General features: G+C 45.5%; 1 protein-coding gene across 3 annotated transcripts in view; it reads left to right on the forward strand.

Moving 5' to 3' along the window:
* The first annotated feature begins 4,682 nt into the window (after positions 1-4,682).
* Positions 4,683-21,971, forward strand: part of coch (coagulation factor C homolog, cochlin (Limulus polyphemus)) — a 52,490-nt gene continuing 35,201 nt past the window's right edge. The window contains exons 1-2 of one of the 3 annotated variants that reach the window (XM_039741158.1): positions 4,683-4,981; positions 21,585-21,633. In XM_039741158.1, the coding sequence (XP_039597092.1) occupies positions 21,603-21,633 (31 nt within the window). In that variant the 5' untranslated portion in view covers positions 4,683-4,981; positions 21,585-21,602. The remainder of the gene's footprint in view (positions 4,982-21,584; positions 21,634-21,971) is intronic. The other 2 variants (XM_039741156.1, XM_039741157.1) reach the window with 2 other exon arrangements.

Raw genomic sequence — 21,971 nt, forward strand, 5'->3', positions numbered from 1 at the left:
GACCCGTGGTCACCGCCAGGGGGCGCCCCAATGCCTTGGGGACCCTGGACCTCAGCACTCAGACGCTGACAGCAAGTCATTGGTACGTAAGCGCCTGCCTGTCGGTGACCGACTCCTGTGCCTCCATTTACTTTCTCCACACTTTTTTGCTAAAATCCGCTTTAAAAATGCACAATTCAAAGTAATCCTAGTTGTCTCTTACGAGCTCTAGAAGTGCAGTTCTAGTCTTGGTCACACGGTTTATTCACGTAGCCTTTTCATTGTTTACCCCCGGGAAAAATGAGCCAAAAACATTGAATTTTATTCAACAGGAAGAAATGTTATTACGTGTAACAGAAACATACAAACAGCAAAACATCAACACAATAGGGAAGGTCTGTCGCGTGTCCACTGCTGTCTTTCGTGTGACGTATTTTGAGACCGATGTTGCACTTGGGACACTACAAGTGTGTTTCTTTACGCACTCTTCTGCTTCAAGATGAAGGAGAAACCGGTTTTAAGGTCTGGAAAGCAGAAGAGGCGGGTTCAGGCAGCCATAAACAGGAAATGACATCATCTGTGTTTGGTCTGTCAATCATCCTTTCTGCAGAGGGAGGAAGAGAAGTGATATGAAGTGACAGCACCGGCCCCTGGTTTGGAGTGTCCCCTAATCGTACATGTGTGACACCGTGAACTCATAGTGCTGGGTGTTCCAGTTAATGACTTGCAGCTTCCCGCTTCTCGACTCAGTTCATAGTTTTACCGTTTTGGTGATTTTCTTATGGTTATCCTAACGACTGCTGGCAATTCTTGAGTCAACTTTATTACTGTTCAGAGCTCCGGATTTGTCTTTTGGTAACAATACTTAGATATTTTATTTCCATTTTCTCGAAAACGTACACACCTCCCAGTCCATGTTCAACTACTTCCTCGTGATTGCTAACAGTCCACTGTGAATATGAAGACGTTTGTTGGAATTAAAAATGGAGGTGGAGTGATTCTGTGCTCTGGTGCAGCCGAGGTGCTTTGGGTGTTTGTGACTGGCACAACACCTCGAAATTTATGTCTGGAATTTGGGAATTGTACTTCTGTTAATCTACGACTTTAGTGGTTTGTAACAAAGCATCGGTGAAAACGATTTGTCCTTAAAGTCAGTGAAAATGGTATGTATATAAGCGTTAAGTAACACTCCACGACCTATGGGCCTGTCGAAACGGTAAATGGAAGAAAGATCAGAGCATATTAGAACTTCAAATAACTTCCATTGACATTTCATTCAAGATCTACAAAATCTATCCCATCATACGTTTCAGAGGATTGATTCAGAGAGACTTTGAAGCTCTGTTAGGTTGACCGTTGGGTTCGTGGTCACCTCCCTGACTGCAGTTACTCAGTTTGGCCAACTCTAGGAAGAGTCCTGGTGCTTCCAAACGTCTTCCATTTCACAATTCCTGAGGTTGCATGCAGTGCTTTAGAAACGGTTTGGTCCCCTTGTCCTTCTCTGTGCCTCACCAGAATTTGATCACAGAGGTCTACTGAGAGTTCCTTGGACTTCATTGCTTGGTTTTAGTCCTGACATACACTGTGAATTGTGGGACCTTCTATACGCAGGTACACATGTGGCTTTCTAAACGATGTCATGTCATTTTCTAACCTGCTTCATCCAAGCCAGGATCATTGGGTGGTGGTGGAACCAATCTCAGCTAGCATGTGGTGCAAGGCAAGAACAGGGTGCCAGTCCATTGAAGGGCAAACACACACACACACACCCTCTCACCAAACACAAACTGGTGGTCGCCGATTCACCCAGCCTGCATGTATTTGGACATTAAGAGGAGACCGGAATATGTGGAGGAAACCCGTGGAGGAAACCCATGCAGACTCCACTCAGGGAGGTCCTGGGAACCATAATCTGGTCTCTTTACCACGAGGCAGCAGCGCTACCACTCTGCCACCATCCTGCCCCTTTCTAAACGATTGTCTAATCAATTCAGTTGGCCACTGGTGGACTCGAATCAAGTTCTGGAAACATCTCAAAGAGAGTTAGAGCAAGTAGGGAGCACCTGAGCACATTTTGGAAGTGAGACAGTAAAAGGTTTCGAGTGCTTAGACGAACGAGAGATTTCAGGTTTTGATTTTTAAGGAATTTGCAAACCTTTCAGTAAACGTGTCACTCTTTTGAACCCCAGAACATGAGGATGAGTCTCAGTACTTTAGCAGAACCAGCTCTATTTTACACGAAACAGGAACAGCACAGCCATTTATTGCAGCGGCAGCCGCCACTCTACTACACACAGACGCAGCAGTCGGGCCTGGTCGGGGTCAGGTCAGTGGCCAGTGATCCTGTTCCCTGCACTTATAATGTCCCTCGCATCACCCATCAGCGACAGGCATGTATAACGTGATCTCGATCGGCTCATAGTTGTTTCTGTGGTGCTATGCTGCTGTGCTGCGAACCTGTGGATGCCTTGGTAACAGACAAGCAGTCCTCCACAGATGAGGCACCCACACTTTGGCATGTCGTCCCATTTTGGGGGTCCTAAAAGAGTTCTGAAACCTCAAAATGTCTTCACTTTGTCATGATGGGTTATGGAGTACAGATTGAGGATCAAAAATGACAAATGAATGCGTAAAGTGTGTTGAAAGTGAAGGGGTCCTGTGAAAAAGGCGCTTTATAGCGCCCGACCCGGCAATTTTTATTTTTTTCTATTCAGCCGTGGGCACACGTCTTCCCCGTGTCCCACCGGCCCAACACAGTCCCAAGCACAAAAACCCACAAAAACCAACACTTTCCTTCCTCCACCACTCCTCCCAGGCAACCTTGTCCTCTTCCTCCCGATTCTGGCCCTGATTGCTGGGAGGCAGGCCCTTTTATACCCCACCCGGAAGTGTTCCAGGTGCCTGACCAGCTGGCCTTAATTGCACCTCCGGGTAGGGCTGATAAACCGTCCAGTGTGGTGGCTGGTTCTCTGCAGCACCCCTTAGCGGCCACCCCTTCTCTCAATCGGGCTGCTGTGGTGGACTCTATGTCCCATGGAGCCACGGGGGAGATTGAGGAGAGATCCACGGCCAGGGAGACTGCCCCCAAGCACCCCGCGGGAGGTACTGCCATGTCCATGATGGCTCCCCCGGGACGTATGCAGCAGAGGCGTCCCGGCCGGGCATGGGACCCGGCTGTCCGTCACAGTCCGAATACTTTCTGAATCCGCCATAGATGGTCATCAGGCCGAGTCCTTGAATCTGTAAGTCAGCAGCACTAACTGTGTCCACCCTTGAAATACACAAGAAGTAAAAAAACACATTTTATATAGCGCCCTCTCTGGAGCTCAAGCAGCAGGCTGGTGGTGTGTGTTGGCAGGACGTCCACAGGGGATTCAGAAAGTCTTCAGACCCGTCGCTTTCTTCACGTTGTGTGATGTTTCAGCCTTGTGCTAAGAGCTTTTCAATTCATTTTTTGCCCTCATCAAGCAACTCACAACACCCCAGAATGACAAAGCAAAAGAAGAAGATTAGGAAACCAGGACTGGCACGGTCCCATTTCAGCAGTGAAGCATATAGTGGTGGCAGCGTCATGCTGTGAGTTGTTTTTCAGTGCCAGGGGTTGCTCAGGGAAAGCTGAATGAAGCAGAGATAACCTTAATGGAAACCTACGCAGAACACACTGGACATCAGACTGGACCCAAAGTTCTCCTTCCTTCAGAACAAAGCAAAAGACAACACAGGAATGGCTTGGGGAAAACTCTGGGAATGTCCTTGAGTAGCACAGCCAGAGCCTGGACTTGAACCCAATCAAACATCTCTAGGGAGACCTGAAAGTCGCCGTCCACCGGTGGTCTCCATCCAACCTGACAGAGCCTGAGAGGATCTGAAGAGAGGAATAGAAGAAAATCCCCAATTCCAGGTGTGTGAAGCTTATCACGTCGAACCCAGGAAGACCCCCAGGCTGGGATGGCAGCCAAAGGGGCTTCAATGAAGTACTCAGTAAAGGATCTGTTTGTGTCAGTGTCAGTTTTCAGTTTTTTAATTACCTTAATAAAAGGTCTGTCTGTGTGTCCGTCTGGTTGCTATGTCTCTGTCATTCCAACAAATGGTGCGTCACAAACATTTCTAGTAATGCATTCTATTATCACAAATATTTGTGATGCACCACCTGTTGGAATGACAGATGGGATGCATTTTATTACTTGTGCATCTGCGTTGATTATTTAGATTCCCTTTTGTCTTAGCCGGGTAGCACAGTTTACAACAAATTCTATAATCCCGTTTTCTTTTTATCTTTCTGCAGTACAAAATGAGAAAAAAATGAAATTACATGATTTTAGCACAAAGTTGCAACGTATCAAAACACATAAAAAGTGAGAGGTCTGGAGAGTTTCTAAGCTCACTGGAGGGAGTTTGGAAAAGTCAGCAACAGATTTGAAGAGTTGCAGATTAAACATAGCAGTGCTGGGCTGTCAGCCTGGCACCATCTGTGCCATCTCTGCCATGCATTGCGAAGGCTATGGACAGATGTACTGTATGTTCCTGAAGCTTCTAGGTTGTCCCCACTGGTTAAAAGTGGCCATCTCATGCCCGGCACCTTTCACACAAACTCCATCTGGATACAATGATACACTTCGGACATCTTAGGGGGTAGAAAAGGAAACTCCCCAAAGAGTGAAATTCAACTCGAGTCGCCTGTCGGGGATGTTTGTCGCCAAAGTCGCTCACACAGCCCAGACGCTCAAGGCTGCCAAGTCTGCACAAAGACGAGCTGCGCAAAGTTAGCGACGCCCTCACCTGATGTCACGCAGCCCCCGAGACGGCCGTGGGACCTGCGGGGACAATATTTAAGGTCCGCCTTATTATCCCGATCTTGTCAGTAGAAGAAAAGGAGCAGCGGCGGAGCATTTGGGACGTGGAGAAAAATTGTTTTAGAAGAGCAAAAAAATCAAAGGGGACGGTGAACTTGGATTTAAAGAAGACCCTTCGGCGGCCAGGACTTCTCCGCTTCATCGAGTCAGTAAGAAATCTGAAACCCGAGCGAAAATTAAAAAAAAATCAACAACGAAATCAGGGGTCTGGCATTGGGTCGCGATGAAAGCAAACGAAGAAGGGATGCGGGATAGCGGGTGCCAAGAGAGTACTGGGGAGCGGAGAACCGCGGCGGTGCCGACTGGGCACCGATAGCCGCGCACGCGCACGCATCTCGGGGAAGAAATGAACGGGCAGGCAGAACCTGCAGGGGAGAAAAAAAAGCTCAGTAAAGACGAGGATGCCGGCGTTTGTGACTTCGCGCCGCTTTTTATCTCGGGATATCCCAGAAAGTTCGTTTACATGCGCGTGCCAGCTTGACTTTCTATTATTATTTTGGAACGAAAATCAAAAGAACAAAAGTGTACAGGCGTCTGCGGCTCACCTGCACGCGGGACGTTAGCTAACGGAGTCCGAGGAATTAGAAACGCCGCCATTCGGGATAACGTGAACGCAGTGCCGGCATTCGCCTCCGCAGCTCCAATATGTGTGCCAGTCTGAAGCCACAGCGCTTCGCAATTACAAATTGACGTTTTAATAAAAGTTTTAATGCAATAATAAGAAAAGGGATTAAATCCCATGAACGTCTGTAGGTCACCTGTACACGGGGTGTTAGCTAATGTAGCTCGCCGGGGAATGAAACATCGTCAATCAGTGCAGTTAGAGGGCAGCGCTGGCATCGGCTTAAGCAGCCCCAAGCAGAGACGCGTGTCAGTCTGATGCCCGTGGGGCACCGGAATTAGAAATTTACTTTTTAATACAAGCTATAATGAAAAAAGAAGATAGAGAACTAAACTCCATAAGCGCCTGCTGCTCATCCTCGCTCGGGATGTTAGCTAACGGAGTCTCCAGGTACAGGTTGGCCCGCAATGCAGCATACCGGGGAATTAGAAGCGCCGCCACCCAGCGCTGGCATCGGCTTAAGTGGCTCACACAGAAACTCGTGCCATTCTGGTGACACGGGGCGCTGCAATCAGAATTCACTGTTTAATGCAAGCTGCCATTAAAGAATAACAAGCAGGATAAAATCCAACAAGCGTCTGCAGCTCACCTGTGCACGGGATGTTCGCTAACGGAGACCCCCAGCAATGTCGCGCACCGGGGAATTAGAAACGCCGCCAATCAGGACAGCGAGAGGGCAACGCCGGCATCGGCTTAAGCCGTTCCAAGCAGAGAAGCGTGCCAGTCTGATGTCCACGGGGCACCGCAACCAAAACTGACTGCCGTGCCCAATCTGCACGGGTAGACCTCATTCGCGTACAAGTGTGACTTTAATAGTCGGATTCGTTTTTAGGTTTACCCAAAACTTCTAAATGTTGTTCAGGCTTGACCAGGATGGCATGGTGTGCTTTTCTTCCATTTTCATCCTCACGAAATGTTTTTTTAACTGATTAGCATAAACCAAATTTTGTTTTAAAATTCAGGAAGTTTGGCTGTTTATATGAAATTGCATTCTTCTCTGTCCTGAACGACCCCGTGTGTTGGGAAGTGCGCTATATAAAAGAATCCTTACGCGACTAATATTTCATGTTAAAACAGGATGCATCTTTATTTTTGCAATTAATTTCCATCGGTGCAAGAAACTGTATACGTACATCACAGACCTGTAAAATGTTTTACTCTTTCATTTTTTAAACGACGTAAACCCTCGAGTTATTAGATTCCATTTAGTACTTTAAATCGAATGTGTGTTACAAAGACATATAATAATGAAATTGCAATTGACATGATGTATTAAAATGTCATTATAATGTATAGATTAAAATGATATATTATTATAACATATAATGAGTAGTGTGTACCCCGCGGGACAAGAGTGGATCGCACAAGAGGAGAATGCTCACCTCATTGCAAAAATTTTGTGTCCATTATATCCGAATTTCCTTTAAATCGGGGCTCAGCTTTATTTTTGAAATGCCCAATTATAGGAGCCACAGTTGTAAAGTCTCAACATATTTGCTTTATTTGAAGTGCCAGTCAGATGATTTCTGCATCTCGTCTGGCGAACCCCGCGTGTCCGGGAGCGCGCAGAGAGGCGCCGGCGGCCCGTCCAGTGACGCCTCAACCTTGCGGCCGGAACTCTGATATTTCGTTTGGCAAATGCAGCGAAATGAATTCAACTTCATTTATTTAATCGAGAAGTGTTTATAGTTAGCATTTTATTGTTCTTAAAATGTTTCTAGTAAAATGTCTTGCGGTACTGCGGCCTGGGAAAAGCGTTAAAAAGGAATCATCACGTGACCTACAGTATATTTAAATTTTAGAGCAGAATGTAACTTTGTTTTTGTAATTCATTTTTATCGATGCAGAAAAAAACGGCACTTGTACTTCACAGCTACAAACCTAGAAAATGTCTCACGTTTTCATTTTTTGTAAACGAAATCTGATTATTTATTTATCAAATATTGGAGCAACGGTTTTTAAGTTAATTACATTTACTTGAGTCGGAGTTTCCCAGTTCTTCTGGTTTCTTCCCACATCATAAAGTCATTCGTGTTAGCTGCTGTTTTGCTCCCCAAAGGGTCCCGCACTCTTAAAAATCAGGGTGCCAAAGCGGCTCCTCAGAGCGATGCCATAGGGGAACCATGTTTGCTTCTCTAAAGAGCCGTCCACATCAACGTCCCAGAAAGAACCCTTATTTGCTTTTAGATCCATAACGGGATCCATAATTAACAACACAGGTAATAACGGGTGTGTGAAACGGCAAAGCGTTCCTGGTTGTTAAAAGGACTCTCGCCACATTTCTCACAGGACTTCTTCAGCTTTCGTATCCTGCCTACGGGACGTTACAGATTTCTGCTTTGTGTACAATACACTTCAAGGCCAAAAGAACCAACTTTATATGAAGCAGAAAACCTTTCACAGAAAAGAATGGTTCTTTGTCAAGGGAAAGTTCAGTGCGGAACCACACAGCCCAGTAAAATACAATAAAAGAAACGACATTTTAAGAAGTTGCGAAAGACCGGCGGCCCGTCCCGGGATGGCTCTTACTTTGTGGCCGATTATGCCGTGAAGGGATCGGGCTGATTAGACAAATTCAGATAAATGAATTATATCAATCGACACGTGGGCAGCATGGTGGTGCAGTGGGTAGAGCTGCCGCCTCGCATTTAGGAGACCCGGGTTCGCTTCGCGAGTTTGCATGTTCTCCCCGTGGGGTTCCTCTCACAGTCCAAAGACATGCAGGTTAGGCGCATTGGCGATTCTAAATTGTCCTTGGTGTGTGTGTGTGGGCTGGCGCCCTGCCCAGGGTTTGTTTCCTGTGTTGGCTGGGATTGGCGCAGCAGACCCCCGTGACCCTGTGGTTAGGACATAGCGGGTTGGATAATGGATGGATGGAACAATCGACACGTATAGCTAGCATATGAATTCTATCAAAGTGTTTCGTGTGTACTTTAGAAAGAAGCTTATGAAGATGGCCAATGTAAAATGCGCTATAAACACGATATCACCATTAACTACTTCTCCTTCTTGCTGCTGTTATTATTATTATTATTATTATTATTATTATCATTGCGCAGTGCGTAGCTCACGGATTCTGCTTTCCCGATGGTCGTCTGTGTGCCGCTTGCTCCTTCTCCTGATCTTTGTCTGAAGCTGCTGTGAAATGCCCTGTAAAATGAATACATTTAACTTCTTATTTCATTTTTAGTAGTAGTAGTAGTATGAATAATAATATTATTGTGGCGCAATGAGTAGCACTGCCGTCTCCCAGGTCCGCCGTCCCCGGCTCACGTCCGACTGTGGTGGTCGTCGTCTGTGTGCCGCTTGTTCCTTCGGTTTTCCTCCCGCAATCCCCCCAAAAGCATGCAGGTTTGTTAAACCGTCACGCCTGTGTGCGGGTGGACTCTGTGATGAAGCGTCGGCCCGCCCGCCGGATACTCAGTGCTGCGCGGAGAGGCTCCGGCTGCCGCAACCCTGACTTTGATGAGGGTGTCATGAGGACATCGTGTTACAGTTCAGTCTTTTGGTGATTCATCGTTTTCTGAACCCGCAGTGCACTGTTAAAAATCCTGCTTCTTTAACGGCACTTTATGGTGTGGTTTGGTTTCTCGTTGAACCGATGCTTTATTAATCACCTTCATTCTTAAAAATCTTCTTTGTATTATTATTATTATTATTATTATTTTTATTATTATTGTTGTCTTTGAAATGGTTTGTAATGTGTGGGAAAAGCAGAATTTTGTACTATTTATAGCGGGACTCAACAGAACAAGAAAACCTCAAGTCAGCCGCAGGTGTGATTGCAGGCAGCAAAGGTCCTTTTGAAATCAGAAACCCGCTGGTGTTTGACAAATCAGTTCTCAGCTCTTCGTCGTCATTTATGGAGCGAGTTACAGTGGCCGGTGTTTGAGGGACCCAGAAATGCGTCTGCGGTGACATCGCTGAGGAGCCACTCGCTCGGCCGCCTTTGTTTTTTAAAGTGTACTTTTTGTATTTCAGTTTCTCCGTTTCGGTTGCATTGATAAATTCGCCTACTTTTTTCTTTTTACTATAAATACACATTCGATTCCTTTTTTCTCCCCCAAACTCTGCTGCCTTTTTATTCGCACGACACAGTGATTGTCGTTCTTTTGAATTAACGAGACGACTTCCATTTCATCGACCTCGACTTCCTGCTCGTTTTCTCCTCTCGTCGGTCAGCGCGGGCACCGCCACCTTTAATCTTATTGAGCCCCCTTGACAGGGCAGTTTTCTGTGGGTGTCTGGTTTTTTTTTTTTATTTCTTATTTTCGTTTTTACGATTGCCAAATGTGTTTTTGTGCTTATTGAAATGAAGAAAAATATTTAATCACAAAAGCAATACCGACTTGCTATCGATTTGTTCAGGTATGAGTTCAGGTAAATTAATTATATTCAGGTTTATTTTTTAGATTTTTTTTTAAAATGGAGACCTGTATAAAGGTTCGTGCAGCCACCATGCTAATTTTCTTAAAACGTTTCTTGTGAAGATAATCGCTGTGAAATGCGCTATAATACAGTACTGAACACGCCATTCACTTCTTACATTTGCTTGTTTGGCCGATGCTTTTATCCAAAGCGACTTACAACTTTTATGATACAGTTGGTTCCCTTTCTTTGTGTTTTCCATTTGGAGCCCAGACGGGTGAGGTGACTGACAAGCTTGGGTCACACGGTGTCCGTGGTGGGATTTGAACCGACAGTAAAATTATTACTAATAATAATACTAATAATAAAGATGAGCTGTGTGGTGTGGTGGTTAAGGCTTCAACTTAACCACCACACCACACAGCTCATCTTTATTATTAGTATTATTATTAGTAATAATTTTACTAATATGGTGTACAAGGCAGCGCCACCATCTCATGGATCCTGCATCCCCGCTGGTTGTCGTTTGTGTGGCGTTTGCTCCTTTTCCCGATCTTTGTGAAAATGTTGAAATGGTCTTTTAAAATGAATGCCATTACTTTCTTAGTTCTTCTTCGTCGTCTACTTCATATTATTACGATGATGATGATGATGCTGGTGATGATGCAGTGCGTGCCGCGGCCATTTCTGCTCAAGTCCGACTGCGGTGGTCGTTGTCAGTGTGCCGCTCGCTCCTTCGGGTACACGACGGTCCCCGTGATGGACTTGTCCAGTGTTTGGCGCTCAGTGCTGCTCGGAGTGGCTCCGGTCCCCGCCACCCGGTCTTGAGACCATCATGTTACATTTCGTTCATTTTTCCCAACCCGCGGTCTTTATTCTTTCCTGCCATTTTACTGGGTTGTGTGGGTCCTCGTTGCTCGTCAGTAAAACTCATTCCAGTTCTTTGGGCTTTGAAAAGGTTCTTAATATGGTGTTTAGAGCCATTGATCGACAAAGGACTGTTTTAATCTGACAAAGTTTATATCCATAGGCGTGTAGACAAAACTGACATCTTTAATGTTTGGTGTAGGCGACCTCGCGAGTGATTAAAGAGAACAACAACGTGCCTGAGCTCAGCCCCCCGTGTCACTGAATGTGCCAGGGGCTCTTTGGAAATCCGGAGCATCACGAGTGTCGTCCCTTCGGTGCAGGGCTGTTTGAAGAATCTGTTACGGATCTCTAGGACCTTCGTTCATGTGGTGTGGTCGGCCCCAGTGGCGTTGCTCTGAAGGGCCGCTGCGGCGCTTTTATTTCGGGGTGCGCACAGATTTGAACAACAACAACATTTATTTATATAACACATTTTCATACAAAAAAGTAGCTCAGAGTGTTTTACATAACGAAGAAAAATAAAAGACAAAATAAGAAATTCAAATCACATTAGTTAACATAGAAAAAGAGTAAAGTCCGATGGCCAAAACAAAAAAAAAAACTCCAGACGGCTGGAGAAAAAAAAAAAAATCTGCAGGGGGTCTGAGGCCACGAGACCACCCAGTCCCCTCTGGGCATTCTACCTCACATAAATGAAACAGTCCACTTTGTAGTTCTCATGGAAGGATTTGATGATGATGATGGTCATGCAGACTTCTGGCTTTTAATTTATCATTGTTGGAACATCACAGTGCTTTGAGTAGATGGCAGTGGCACAAGTCACCACCTAAAAGCACACCGGAAAAAGAAACAGAAGAGAGAGTTGAGGTCAGTACAGATTTTAGAGTCACCATGAATAGTTATTTTGATGAATTGAACATACAGAGTATCAGGATTAAGTTAAAGTGAAGTTATAAAAAGGCCATGTTAAAGTAATGTGCTCTCAGCAGTGTTTTAAAGTGCTCTACTGTGTCAGCCTGGTGAATTCCTATTGGCAGGCTGTTCCAGATTTGAGGTGCATAACAGCAGAAGGCCGCCTGCCCGCCTCACCACTTCTTTTAAGTTTTGTTCTTGGGATTCTAAGGAGACACTCATTTAAAGATCTAAGGTTACAATTTGGAATATAAGATGTCAGACACTCCGATATATAAGATGGGCCAAGATTATTTAAGGCTTTATAAACCATAAGAAGTATTTTAAAGTCAATCCTGAATGACACAGGTGACCAGTGTAGTGACATCAAAACTGGAGTAATGTGTTCTGATTTTCTTTTCCTAGTCAGGATTCTAGCAGCTGCATTCTGCACTCGTTGTAACTGATTGATGTCTTTTTTAGATGGTCCTGAGAGGAGTGCGTTACAGTAATCTAGTCGACTGAAAACAAACGCGTGAACTAATTTCTCAGCATCTTTCAGTGATATAAGAGGTCTAACTTTACTTATGTTTCTTAAGTGAAAAAATGCTGTCCTAGTGATCTGATGAATATGCGATTTAAAATTCAGGTTGCAGTCAACAATCACCCCTAAGCTTTTAACCTCCGTCTTGACTTTTAATCCTAATGTATCCAGTTTATTTCTAATAGCCTCATTGTATCCGTTATTGCTAATCACTAAGATTTCAGTTTTCTCTTTATTTAGCTTGAGAAAGTTACTATTCATCCATTCTGAGATACTAGTCAGACATTCTGTTAGTGAATCGAGAGAGTCGGGGTCATCAGGTGCTATTGATAAGTACAGCTGTGTGTGTGTGAAGGCAGTTGATTGTTAGCTGGGCTGTGCGGACCTGCCAATCAGCTAAACGGTCAAAACTGTCAGAAGTAAAGAGCAGCGAGCCTTTCATATCAATAAGTGTAATGCAATCAACAACAAATATTATTCGTTCAAGTACTCAATATTTACATGACAGTTAAGTTCAACCATTACAACCCATGCCAAAGAGCTGGGCGACGTATTTGTTAATGTTGTTAATTTGTTAATGTATAGTATGTTTTTGGGGTGGCATGGTGGCGCAGTTAGGAGACTTGGGTTCACTTCCCGGGTCCTCCCTGCGTGGAGTTTGCATGTTCTCCCCGTGTCTGCGTGGGTTTCCTCCCAGAGGCATGCAGGTTTGGTTGTCCCTAGTGTGTGTGCACCCTGCTAGCGCCCTGCCTTGTGCCCTATGCTGGGATTGGCTCCTGTGGGTTGGACAATGGATGGGTACTATGTTTTTAATACAGATCTTACACACCTGTTTGACACTAACAAAATTTAAATCGTCAGAATAAAAGACGTTGCTTTTTAAGTCAATTTTTAACATATTAAATGTATTGAACGTTTGATGGAAGCGCTTCGTGTTGATGGGCGCAAAAGGAAGGTTGCTTTTGCGTTCGGCGGTTTCGCCAGTTGATCGAAAAGAACCCACCATAAATGAAATTCCACCAACACTGAACACCCCCCCACACACACACACGAAACGCGAAATCTGAGGACGAGCTGCCAGCTTTTGTTTTTCGCACAGCAGAGGAGGCGGGGCGTTAGCATCACAGTAAAGGGGCGTGACTTATGCAAATATAAAGGGTGTTTATTGTCATTCCAACATCCATATGCAGAAATGAAATTCAGTATTCAGTGCGCACAATAAAACCATAAAAAAGCTTTATAATAAAATGTACCCCATAAGTAGCCCCTTAACCCCAAAGCTTCGTGATTAAAGTATGACAGATAAACATAATGAATTAGAACGGAATAACATTAATACATAAATTAAGATAGCCATAGCTAAAAGAAATATTGCAGTATACCCTGTAATTAGCAGCAAATAGTTTAGTGGATAAGACTACTGAAATAAAATGAAAAGTGTAGTCCAAGTCACACTGAGAGTGCAGTCAGGTTTAGTGATGTCGTCTTCATTAGTCTGATGGCATCCATGAAGAAGAAGAAGTCCCTTCAGCCTGGTAGTGGCAGCCCGTGCGCTGCGCGGCGCTGCGCAATACAAAAAGTACAATGCCGTGACTTTACAGCGATACCACATACGCATAAATAAAGTCTTACAGACTGAAGTAATTAAAAGAGATCCAAATCTATACAGCATTTTTAAACATAACTTGATGCGCATTTATCTCCCTGAAATCATTGTTTAAACGACAGCGGGGAAGAGAAGTATCGAGCGCGTCAACGTTGCAGTAAATATATTTCTAATGGCTACTGACATGAAAGTTTCACCAGATGTCCGTAACAACCCAAGTAATCCGCACATACAAAGAAATGAAAATAAATAAGTTAATAAATTAAGTTCTGTGCAATAAAGTGGAATGACACAGGGAATAAGCATTGAACACTTGAAGGTGCAGAAAGGCCTGGAAAGCCAAGAAAGCAGCTGACATCTGTCAATCCCGATAGCGTCCTGTCAGAGTAAATGAATATCAGCTGCTTTAGACCGAAGCGATGGTTTCTCATTCCCAAGGAGTCACACAAGAAGCGCCTCATGATGGGTAAAAGCAATGAGCTCTCTCAAGACCTTCGTAACCTTATTGTTGATGGCACTGGAGGCTGATGTCACCTCCTTTTCTTCATGTGTTCAATGCTTATTCCACTTTATTATGCATAACTTCATTTATGTACTTACTTGTTTTGATGTTGGTACTAAACGGACGCCATGACAAAGGACAAGAGAGCACGAATTTAATTTATTGGGATAAAAAAATGTAGAAATGTACAGAAATTGGAATATAGGAATAATATCGAAATTCATACGTTCAATTGGAACTTATTATTATCTTTTCGATTTTAAAGCACCAAATTGAAGAGGGAAGGCTGCATAAGGTTTCCCGTTCTGCGGTGGGCTGGCACCCTGCCCGGGATTTGTTCCTGCCTTGCGCCCTGTGCTGTCTGGGATTGGCTCCAGCAGACTCCTGTAACCCTGCAGTTAGGATATAGCGGGTTGGATAAGGACTGACTGACTGACTGACTGACTGACATTCTAGTGCTGGGCTCCGTGCGAGAGGTTTCACTGCCGTATACGGCACTGTGGCTGTCCGTTTGCCTGTCCAGGATTTTAAATCACCTGTAGCTCGCAAACCGTTTAACCGATTGACCTGAAATTTGGTACATATATACCACGTGACCTCTACTGTCCGCTTTCGGGGTGATGATCTTTATTACTCTTTTTATTTATTTATTTTTTATTTTATTGTAGAATCAACACTCAGCAGCGGCCAGCAGGGCAGCCGTGTGGCACATGTGTAGGGCGCCGTTCTCATTTTCTACCACCTTCGCCGTCACTTCCCCTACCTCTTCATATCTTAAATCATTCTTGAAGACTTAGATTTAAGTGCAGCTTAAATGAAAAATTAAAGAAAACGTACTAAGCAATTGCAACATAAACACAGACTTAATCAGTTTTAACGCAAAAAGATGCCGTCGGAAGAAGAGAAGCAGCAGGCCGCTAGAAGAGAAGAGCTGCTCAGGAAACAGCAAGCACATCGACCTCTGAGCGAACGAATGTAAAGAGTATGGAAAGTATAAGTCAAGTGTATTCGCTGCACGTTATCGTTACAGCAGTGCGCCGTTACTGGTCCATCCATCCATCCATTATCCAACCCGCTATATCATTACTACAGGGTCACCTGGAGCCAATCCCAGACAACACAGGGTGCAAGGCAGGAAACAAACACCGGGCAGGGTGCCAGCCCACTGCAGGGCACACACACAATTTAGGATCGCCAATGCGCCTCACCTGCATGTCTTTGGACGGAAACCCACGCAGACACGGGGAGAACATGCAAACTCCATGCAGGGAGGATCCAGGAAGCGAACCCTGGTCTCCTTACTGCGAGGCAGTAGCGCTACCCACTGCGCCACCGTGCCACCCGGTTAGAAATATATTTACTGAGAAAAACGTTGATGCGTTCAATACTTATTTTCCCCGCTTATTATTTATTGTAATGCGGTTTGTTTTCTATAAAAGTATATTTTTACCATAAGGTGCTTTTACAGGGATTCTTTTACAGTCTACCTTTTGAAACTGAATGTCTTGATTTCACTTGGATGGATGCATCATTCGGGCTGTGCGGTGGCGCAGTGGATAGCGCTGCTGCCTCACAGTTAGGAGACTTGGGTTCGCTTCCTGGGTCGCCCCCCTGCTTGGAGTTTGCGTGTTCCCCCCGTGTCTGTGTGGGTTCCCCTCCAAAGACATGCAGGTGAGGCGCATTGGCGATCCTAAATTGTGTGTGTGCCCTGCAGTGGGCTGGCACCCTGCCTGGGGTTTGTTTCCTGCTTTGCACCCTGTGTTGGCTGGGATTGGCTCCAGCAGACCCCCGTGACCCTGTAGTTAGGATATAGTGGGTTGGATAACAGATTAATGGATGGATGCAGCATTTATTTTACTAGAAAACGCTTACTAAATTTCTCCCTTTCACTTTGTGTGTACGCTGTCAGGTATTTTTTTATTTGCAAACAGTAACTTGAATTAAGGTTATGAGTTTCAAGTCAGCGAGTTATTTGAGAGATTTTGTTAAAATGGACTTCTTGTGTGCTTTGTCTTTGTGTCAATGTGCATATGTGACACGTGCTTTGTCAAATTCTACTTAACATTCATTCAGCACTTGTCAAGCCCCCGTGGTAAAGCGGGTGGAGGTCCCGTTGGAGTTTTCTCTTAGGGTCCGCTTGGAGTTTTTGCAGGTTTTCCTTGTGGTTTGTACTCCTGAGGTGGCCATGACAGATTGGACGTCTCACTCTGTGAAGATGGTGACTTGTGTTCTGTTTTGAGTGTTTTGTATTCGTCCCATTTTTTGGCACCCACTGCACACTCAACCCACCTGGTAGGGGGTCTCTAACTGAATTGGGAGGCAATTCCTTTCTGATGATGATAAGAGACACTGACCTCCTTGTTGGTAATCATTTGTTGGATTCTGTGCATGGGAGCAGAAGACAGGCAGCTGACTTACGGAGTTGTTTAGAAGCTTCTTTAATATGAAGGTCCTTCTGCCGGACCACCACCACACTCTCTTGTCTGCAGACGTGATGACGAAATCATCTTGATGGCACAGCCTCTGCAGTGCCTGAAGTCCACCTTTGGTCTGGTTGGACCCGTGTGTGTTGGGACGAGGGAGCTAAATGATAAAACATCCAGCCGGTGGGGCTCTGAAACTGCGCTTGGGATTAATGGAGTTGATGCTTTGAGAGTCAGGGTCACTTTCTTTCTCACTGTCCTGATGTCTCTTGCAAGGTGTGATGTGGCACAAGCTTGGTGGTCAAAGCTGGTAAAGCTCAAGGAGGACTTGGGGATTGGCCAAGTGCGTCGTGATCCTGTCACTGCAAGATTACCATTGAAGAGAACGGAGGAGGCTTCCTTCTCCGGCTCGGTTCTCCTTATTTTTGTTGAGGAAGTCATAGAGCTTGAAATTCAAACACTGAGGAGAAATGCGATACAGACGGCCTGCTTGATAGTACCATCCAGAAATGGAAGTCGTTGTTTAAGGGAATGTATGGTGGAGAGCATATGGGAGTTTATGGGACAATCGGAGAAGTAAACTCTTCACATTGAAGTCCTTAATGTCTTGTAGGCCACCTAGCAGGACACGAGCAGATCAGGAAACCCTGAACGTCATCTGTGTAATTGTGTGCAGTAAGATTCATCCTAATATCAGGAACCCATTAGTATTTCACAAACCTGTTGATTACTTCTAGAACGTGCTACGGATCTAAATAAGTGAATGTGCTTTGTGGAACGTTGATGTGGATGGTGGTTTTGGGAAACAAACGTAAGGCAGGATCTCAGCTTTAGGCCTTTCTGAAGTGCACATTGAGATTTGACATACGTGACCGCACCAGTTGTGATGAAAGATGGCGCTGTTAACATAGTACGTCATTATTTCACTGTCGTACGCTCGGTTCATGAACTTCGAGACACCCAAGGGTTGATCGTACGGAGACCGAGGCCACTCCCTTAACGTTCATGTCGTATATCGATTGCAGGTTGATCTCGTGGAGACCAAGGGCGCTCCTTTAATGTTCATTTCATATATCGATTGTATCCATATATAATTTGTCAGGATGACGTTCACCTTTGGCTCTAAAATGTGACTTTCAGGTGTGACTTAAACAGGAGTCGGGGAGTTGGGGTCAGGAGGTAGGGGGCCAGGCTTGCCAGGAGGAGAGAAGAAGAATTGAATTGGAATTGTGGTTACGATTGAACTTTAAAAATATTCAGAACACGTTTCATACACTGTATGGACAAAAGTATTGGGACGCCTGACTGTTACACTAACAGGGACTTTAATGGGGATGGGAAAGGCGCTATATAGATATATTATTATTAATGACATTGCATTCCAATACATAGACTTTAATATGGAGTTGATAACAGCTTCCATTCTTCTTGGAAGGCTTTCCACAAGACTTTGGAGGGTCTGTGGGTATTTGTGCCCATTCATTCGGCAGAGCATTTCAGCAGGTGATGTTGGACGAGAAGGCCTGGCTCACAATCACCGTTCCACTTGTAGCAGTGCTACTATTAGTTAGAACTACATCTCCCAGCAGTCCCTGCAGGGGCTGTTGGGGTCAAAGGAGTTTAAAAGGAGGGCAGGTGGCCAAGGGGTGAAGACGTGTTTTTTGTTGTACTTGGTGTGTCGTTTACCTGTCGGACTGCCTTCTGTTCATTAAGCCATATTTAGTCGCTGTGTCCAGGGGTCTGGATCGTCTGCCTACCTGTGTGCTGAGGACTGATTATGGATTCACGGCTTTCCTGCAAGTATAGGAGCGCTCCTGAACCATCCATCCATCTTCACCCTTACAGTGTCTACCAGTAGGACTGTTTGATGGGTTGAGAGAGTCTGGGCTCTGTGCAGGCCAGTCAAGTTCTTCCACAGCGAACTCATCCCACCAGGTCGTTATGGACCTTGCTTTGGGCACAGGAATAGACAAAGGGCCTTCACCAAACTGGTAGCATAGCGTTGTCCAGAATGTCTTGGTTTGCTGAAGCGTTAAGGTTGCCCTTCACTGGTAATAAGGGGTCAAGACCCAGACCCTGACAAACAACCCATCTGACTGCCAAACAGAGAAGAACTCGTGATTCATCTCTGCATGTTTCAGCTGCTCCGCAGTCCAGTGGCGGTGGGCTTTACACCTGGCATTGGACTTGGTGATCCGAGGCTTGCATGCCATGGAAACCCATTCCATGAAGCTCCCGCCGCACAGTTAATGCCAGTGGAAGTTTGGAATTCTTTAGCTATGGAATCAGCAGAGTGTTGGTGACTTTTACGCCCCATTGACCCCCGCTCTGTGACTTTACGGGGTCTTCCGCTTCGTGCCTGAGTTGTTGTTGTTGCTAAACACTTCCGCTTTCCAGTAATCCCACTTACCGTGGAATATCCAACAGGGATGAAATTGCACAAACCGTCTCACTGGAAAGATGGCATCCTATCACAGTGCCAGGCTTGCAGCCACCGAGCCCCTCAGAATGACCCCTTTTGTGTCACAGATGTTTGACTTGACACACCTGTGGTAATGGAGCTGATTGAAACACCTGAGGAATTCATCGATTCAGTGGAGTGTCCCAATACTTTTGTCCGTAAAGTGTATCCTGCCCATAATGACTGTTAGCTTTGTTAAGGACACCTCCTTGTCACAGGCCAGGTCGCCAAAACGAGTTGAGAGAGTCAGCCATTGGTGGCTGGGAGTCCATGCTCTGGCCTTGAAGGAGCCAACAGATACTGTACGGCGGTTAGAGAGGAAGAGCTGTCAGAGTGCCACTCATTGGCTGCATGGCAGAGGTGGCATAGAGGAAATCGAGGAGATTGCCAGGAGGCTGAGGCTTCACGTGTGCGCACAAAGGAGAGCGTGTGGCAGTGGTGGGCTGATGAGACTCACGTGCAGAGGTCATCTAATTAGTGGGTGGCAGAACTCAGACGCCTCTGGGAATGTGCTTAAGAGGGAGAGCGCCGAGTGTTTCTGTTCTTACTCATTTCTTATCGATAGCGGACCTGCTGAACAGATGCAGAAGGAGCAGGAAAGCTAGGGGTGTCAGTTTGACCCCTGTGGTGCCATGCAATAAAGGAATGGTGGACGTCGGAGTATCCGAGTGTCACATCGGGAGCGGAGAGGCTTAGGACAGCCAGAGACTGGCAGGGGTCGAGGGTCTGAGAACGGGGAGGACTGGGTGAAAGGGTGTCGGCAGAGAGGAGGGCATCGAGAAGTGCTCTTGATCAGGTCTCTTTATATGAATGAGGAGGTGCCACGGACCAAAGAGGATTTTTAACGTGGATTAGGGCTGAAGATTGGCATCTGGGATTTTTTGCTGGTGTCGTTTTAAAATGATTTTGTCTTCTCTTTATTTTGCCGTGTGTGAGTCAGCATGAAAAGTGTGGTGTAGTGGTTAAGGCCTTGGGCCTTTGGGTTCAGATCCCACTACTGACACCAGTCTGACCCGGAGCAAGTCACCTGAAAAACCAATATTATCACCAGTATTATAAATGGTGCAAGTCGCCTTGGATTAAGGCGTCCGCCCAATAAGTAAACATAAAAATGTAAGATTTAACATAAGTGACCTCACTGGTTTTGATGAAAGACCATTTTGATTGGTACCATTGACATAGTTGGCTGTGAGTGTCATTCTTTCACTGGCATACTCTCAGTTCATGAACTACCTGATGCCCAAGGGTTGATCTCGTGGAGACCAAGGGCGCTCCTTTAATGTTCATTTCATATATCGATTGTATCCATATATAATTTGTCAGGATTACGTTCACATCTGTCTCTAAAACGCATCTCCACCGCCCGCTCATCGCACCAAACACCTCATCTACTAACCAGTAGGTAGATAAACAATGGCTGCTCGTAAAGACCCAACGACAAAGGTGGCACTGGCATAAAAAAAAAAAAACCTGAGTGTTTTAGCCTGAAGTCAAAGAGGTGACAGACTAACGAAAGAGACGACGGTTGGACTTCACATGCTGGTGTCACGACTGGCTGTCATTCTGCAGATTACATGACTGCCACCACCACCGGCACCCTCTATGACTCTTGAGTCTCTTCTGCTGCCTCGATTGTTGTATTTGGAGTGAAAACGCATCGTGCGTTTGTCTCAGTCACTGTCTGGAGTTAGTAAGGGTAAGGGTTAGGGTTAGGGTTAGGGTTCTCTTCTCTTCTCTTTCCCACGCCCTAAAGAGCTGCAGTTTAGTTTTAGTGCCCTGCTATGGACTGGCATTAAATCCATCATAAAAGGGGCTTTAGAAAATAACCAATTGGCAAACATTCAAATAAATAAAACCTCCAAGTATTCCCGGTCTCTACTCGAAGTTTTCTTTTAGTACTCAAGCCGCCTTCTCAAATGTAGGAGAGGACGGCAGGTGATTAAGCGCTAATCCTTCTTTAAGTGTCGCGGACACACGGGCTCGTCACCATCATGTCGGGGCCTGAAGCACCAGGCTGACCCAGCGACATCTCGCAGATGATGATGCAGTCCTGACTCTTTCGTTTAATTTCATACTGCACTCCATCACTGAAGGATTTCTTTAAATGTCAGCCGTTACAAGGATGTACTTCTGGAATTGGACCCTAACGAGTGTAAAATGTGTTTTGGTCGCTCACTAAGTGCGCGCTTTGCATTGCGGTCTGTGCGCAGGCATCACGGCGTACGTATTAACTAAGCTTTACACTTTGAATGAATTATCAATTATAGATGATTTATCTGAATTACAAGGAAAGAAAAATGATTTAAGACAAAAATACGAGTAAAGCTGAAGTAGCAGTTGTGGACACCAGGGGGCGCGCCAGCTCCCGAAACACCCGGGACCTGCAGAAGGTGGTGCCGCGCCACGCTGCGCGAGTGGAGTCCAATGATGCCCGTCGGTAACGAGTCTCCCGTCTTCTCTTTCAGATCGCACATCACGGCAGGATGCTTCATTCTGTGGCTCTCCAGCTCCTCGGTATGTACGCCTCACGCCTTCTCCTCTAAACCTCTGGCTTCTTTGCCGCTTTCTCTGCAGTCTATAAACGGATTAAATGCCGGGAATCTGTTCCCATTTCTGTACCCCTTTAAAAAAATGTAAAAGGGAGAAAAACAACGTCATTCAGTTCCCTTATTTTGGAACAATGAAGACCCAAACATCGGTGTTAATCCGTCGATAGCACAGGGCACGGCTTCATGGAGCGGAGCTGTGATTCGGGTTCACAGAGCGGCAGGCATTGGCCCAGGTGACCACAACTGCCATGCCAACTTATTTTACATTACACATCGACTTCTTTGACATCTTTAGCGTGTGTC

The sequence above is a fragment of the Polypterus senegalus genome, chromosome 18, assembly GCF_016835505.1.
Source record: "Polypterus senegalus isolate Bchr_013 chromosome 18, ASM1683550v1, whole genome shotgun sequence".
NCBI classification, from domain to species: Eukaryota; Metazoa; Chordata; class Cladistia; order Polypteriformes; family Polypteridae; genus Polypterus; species Polypterus senegalus.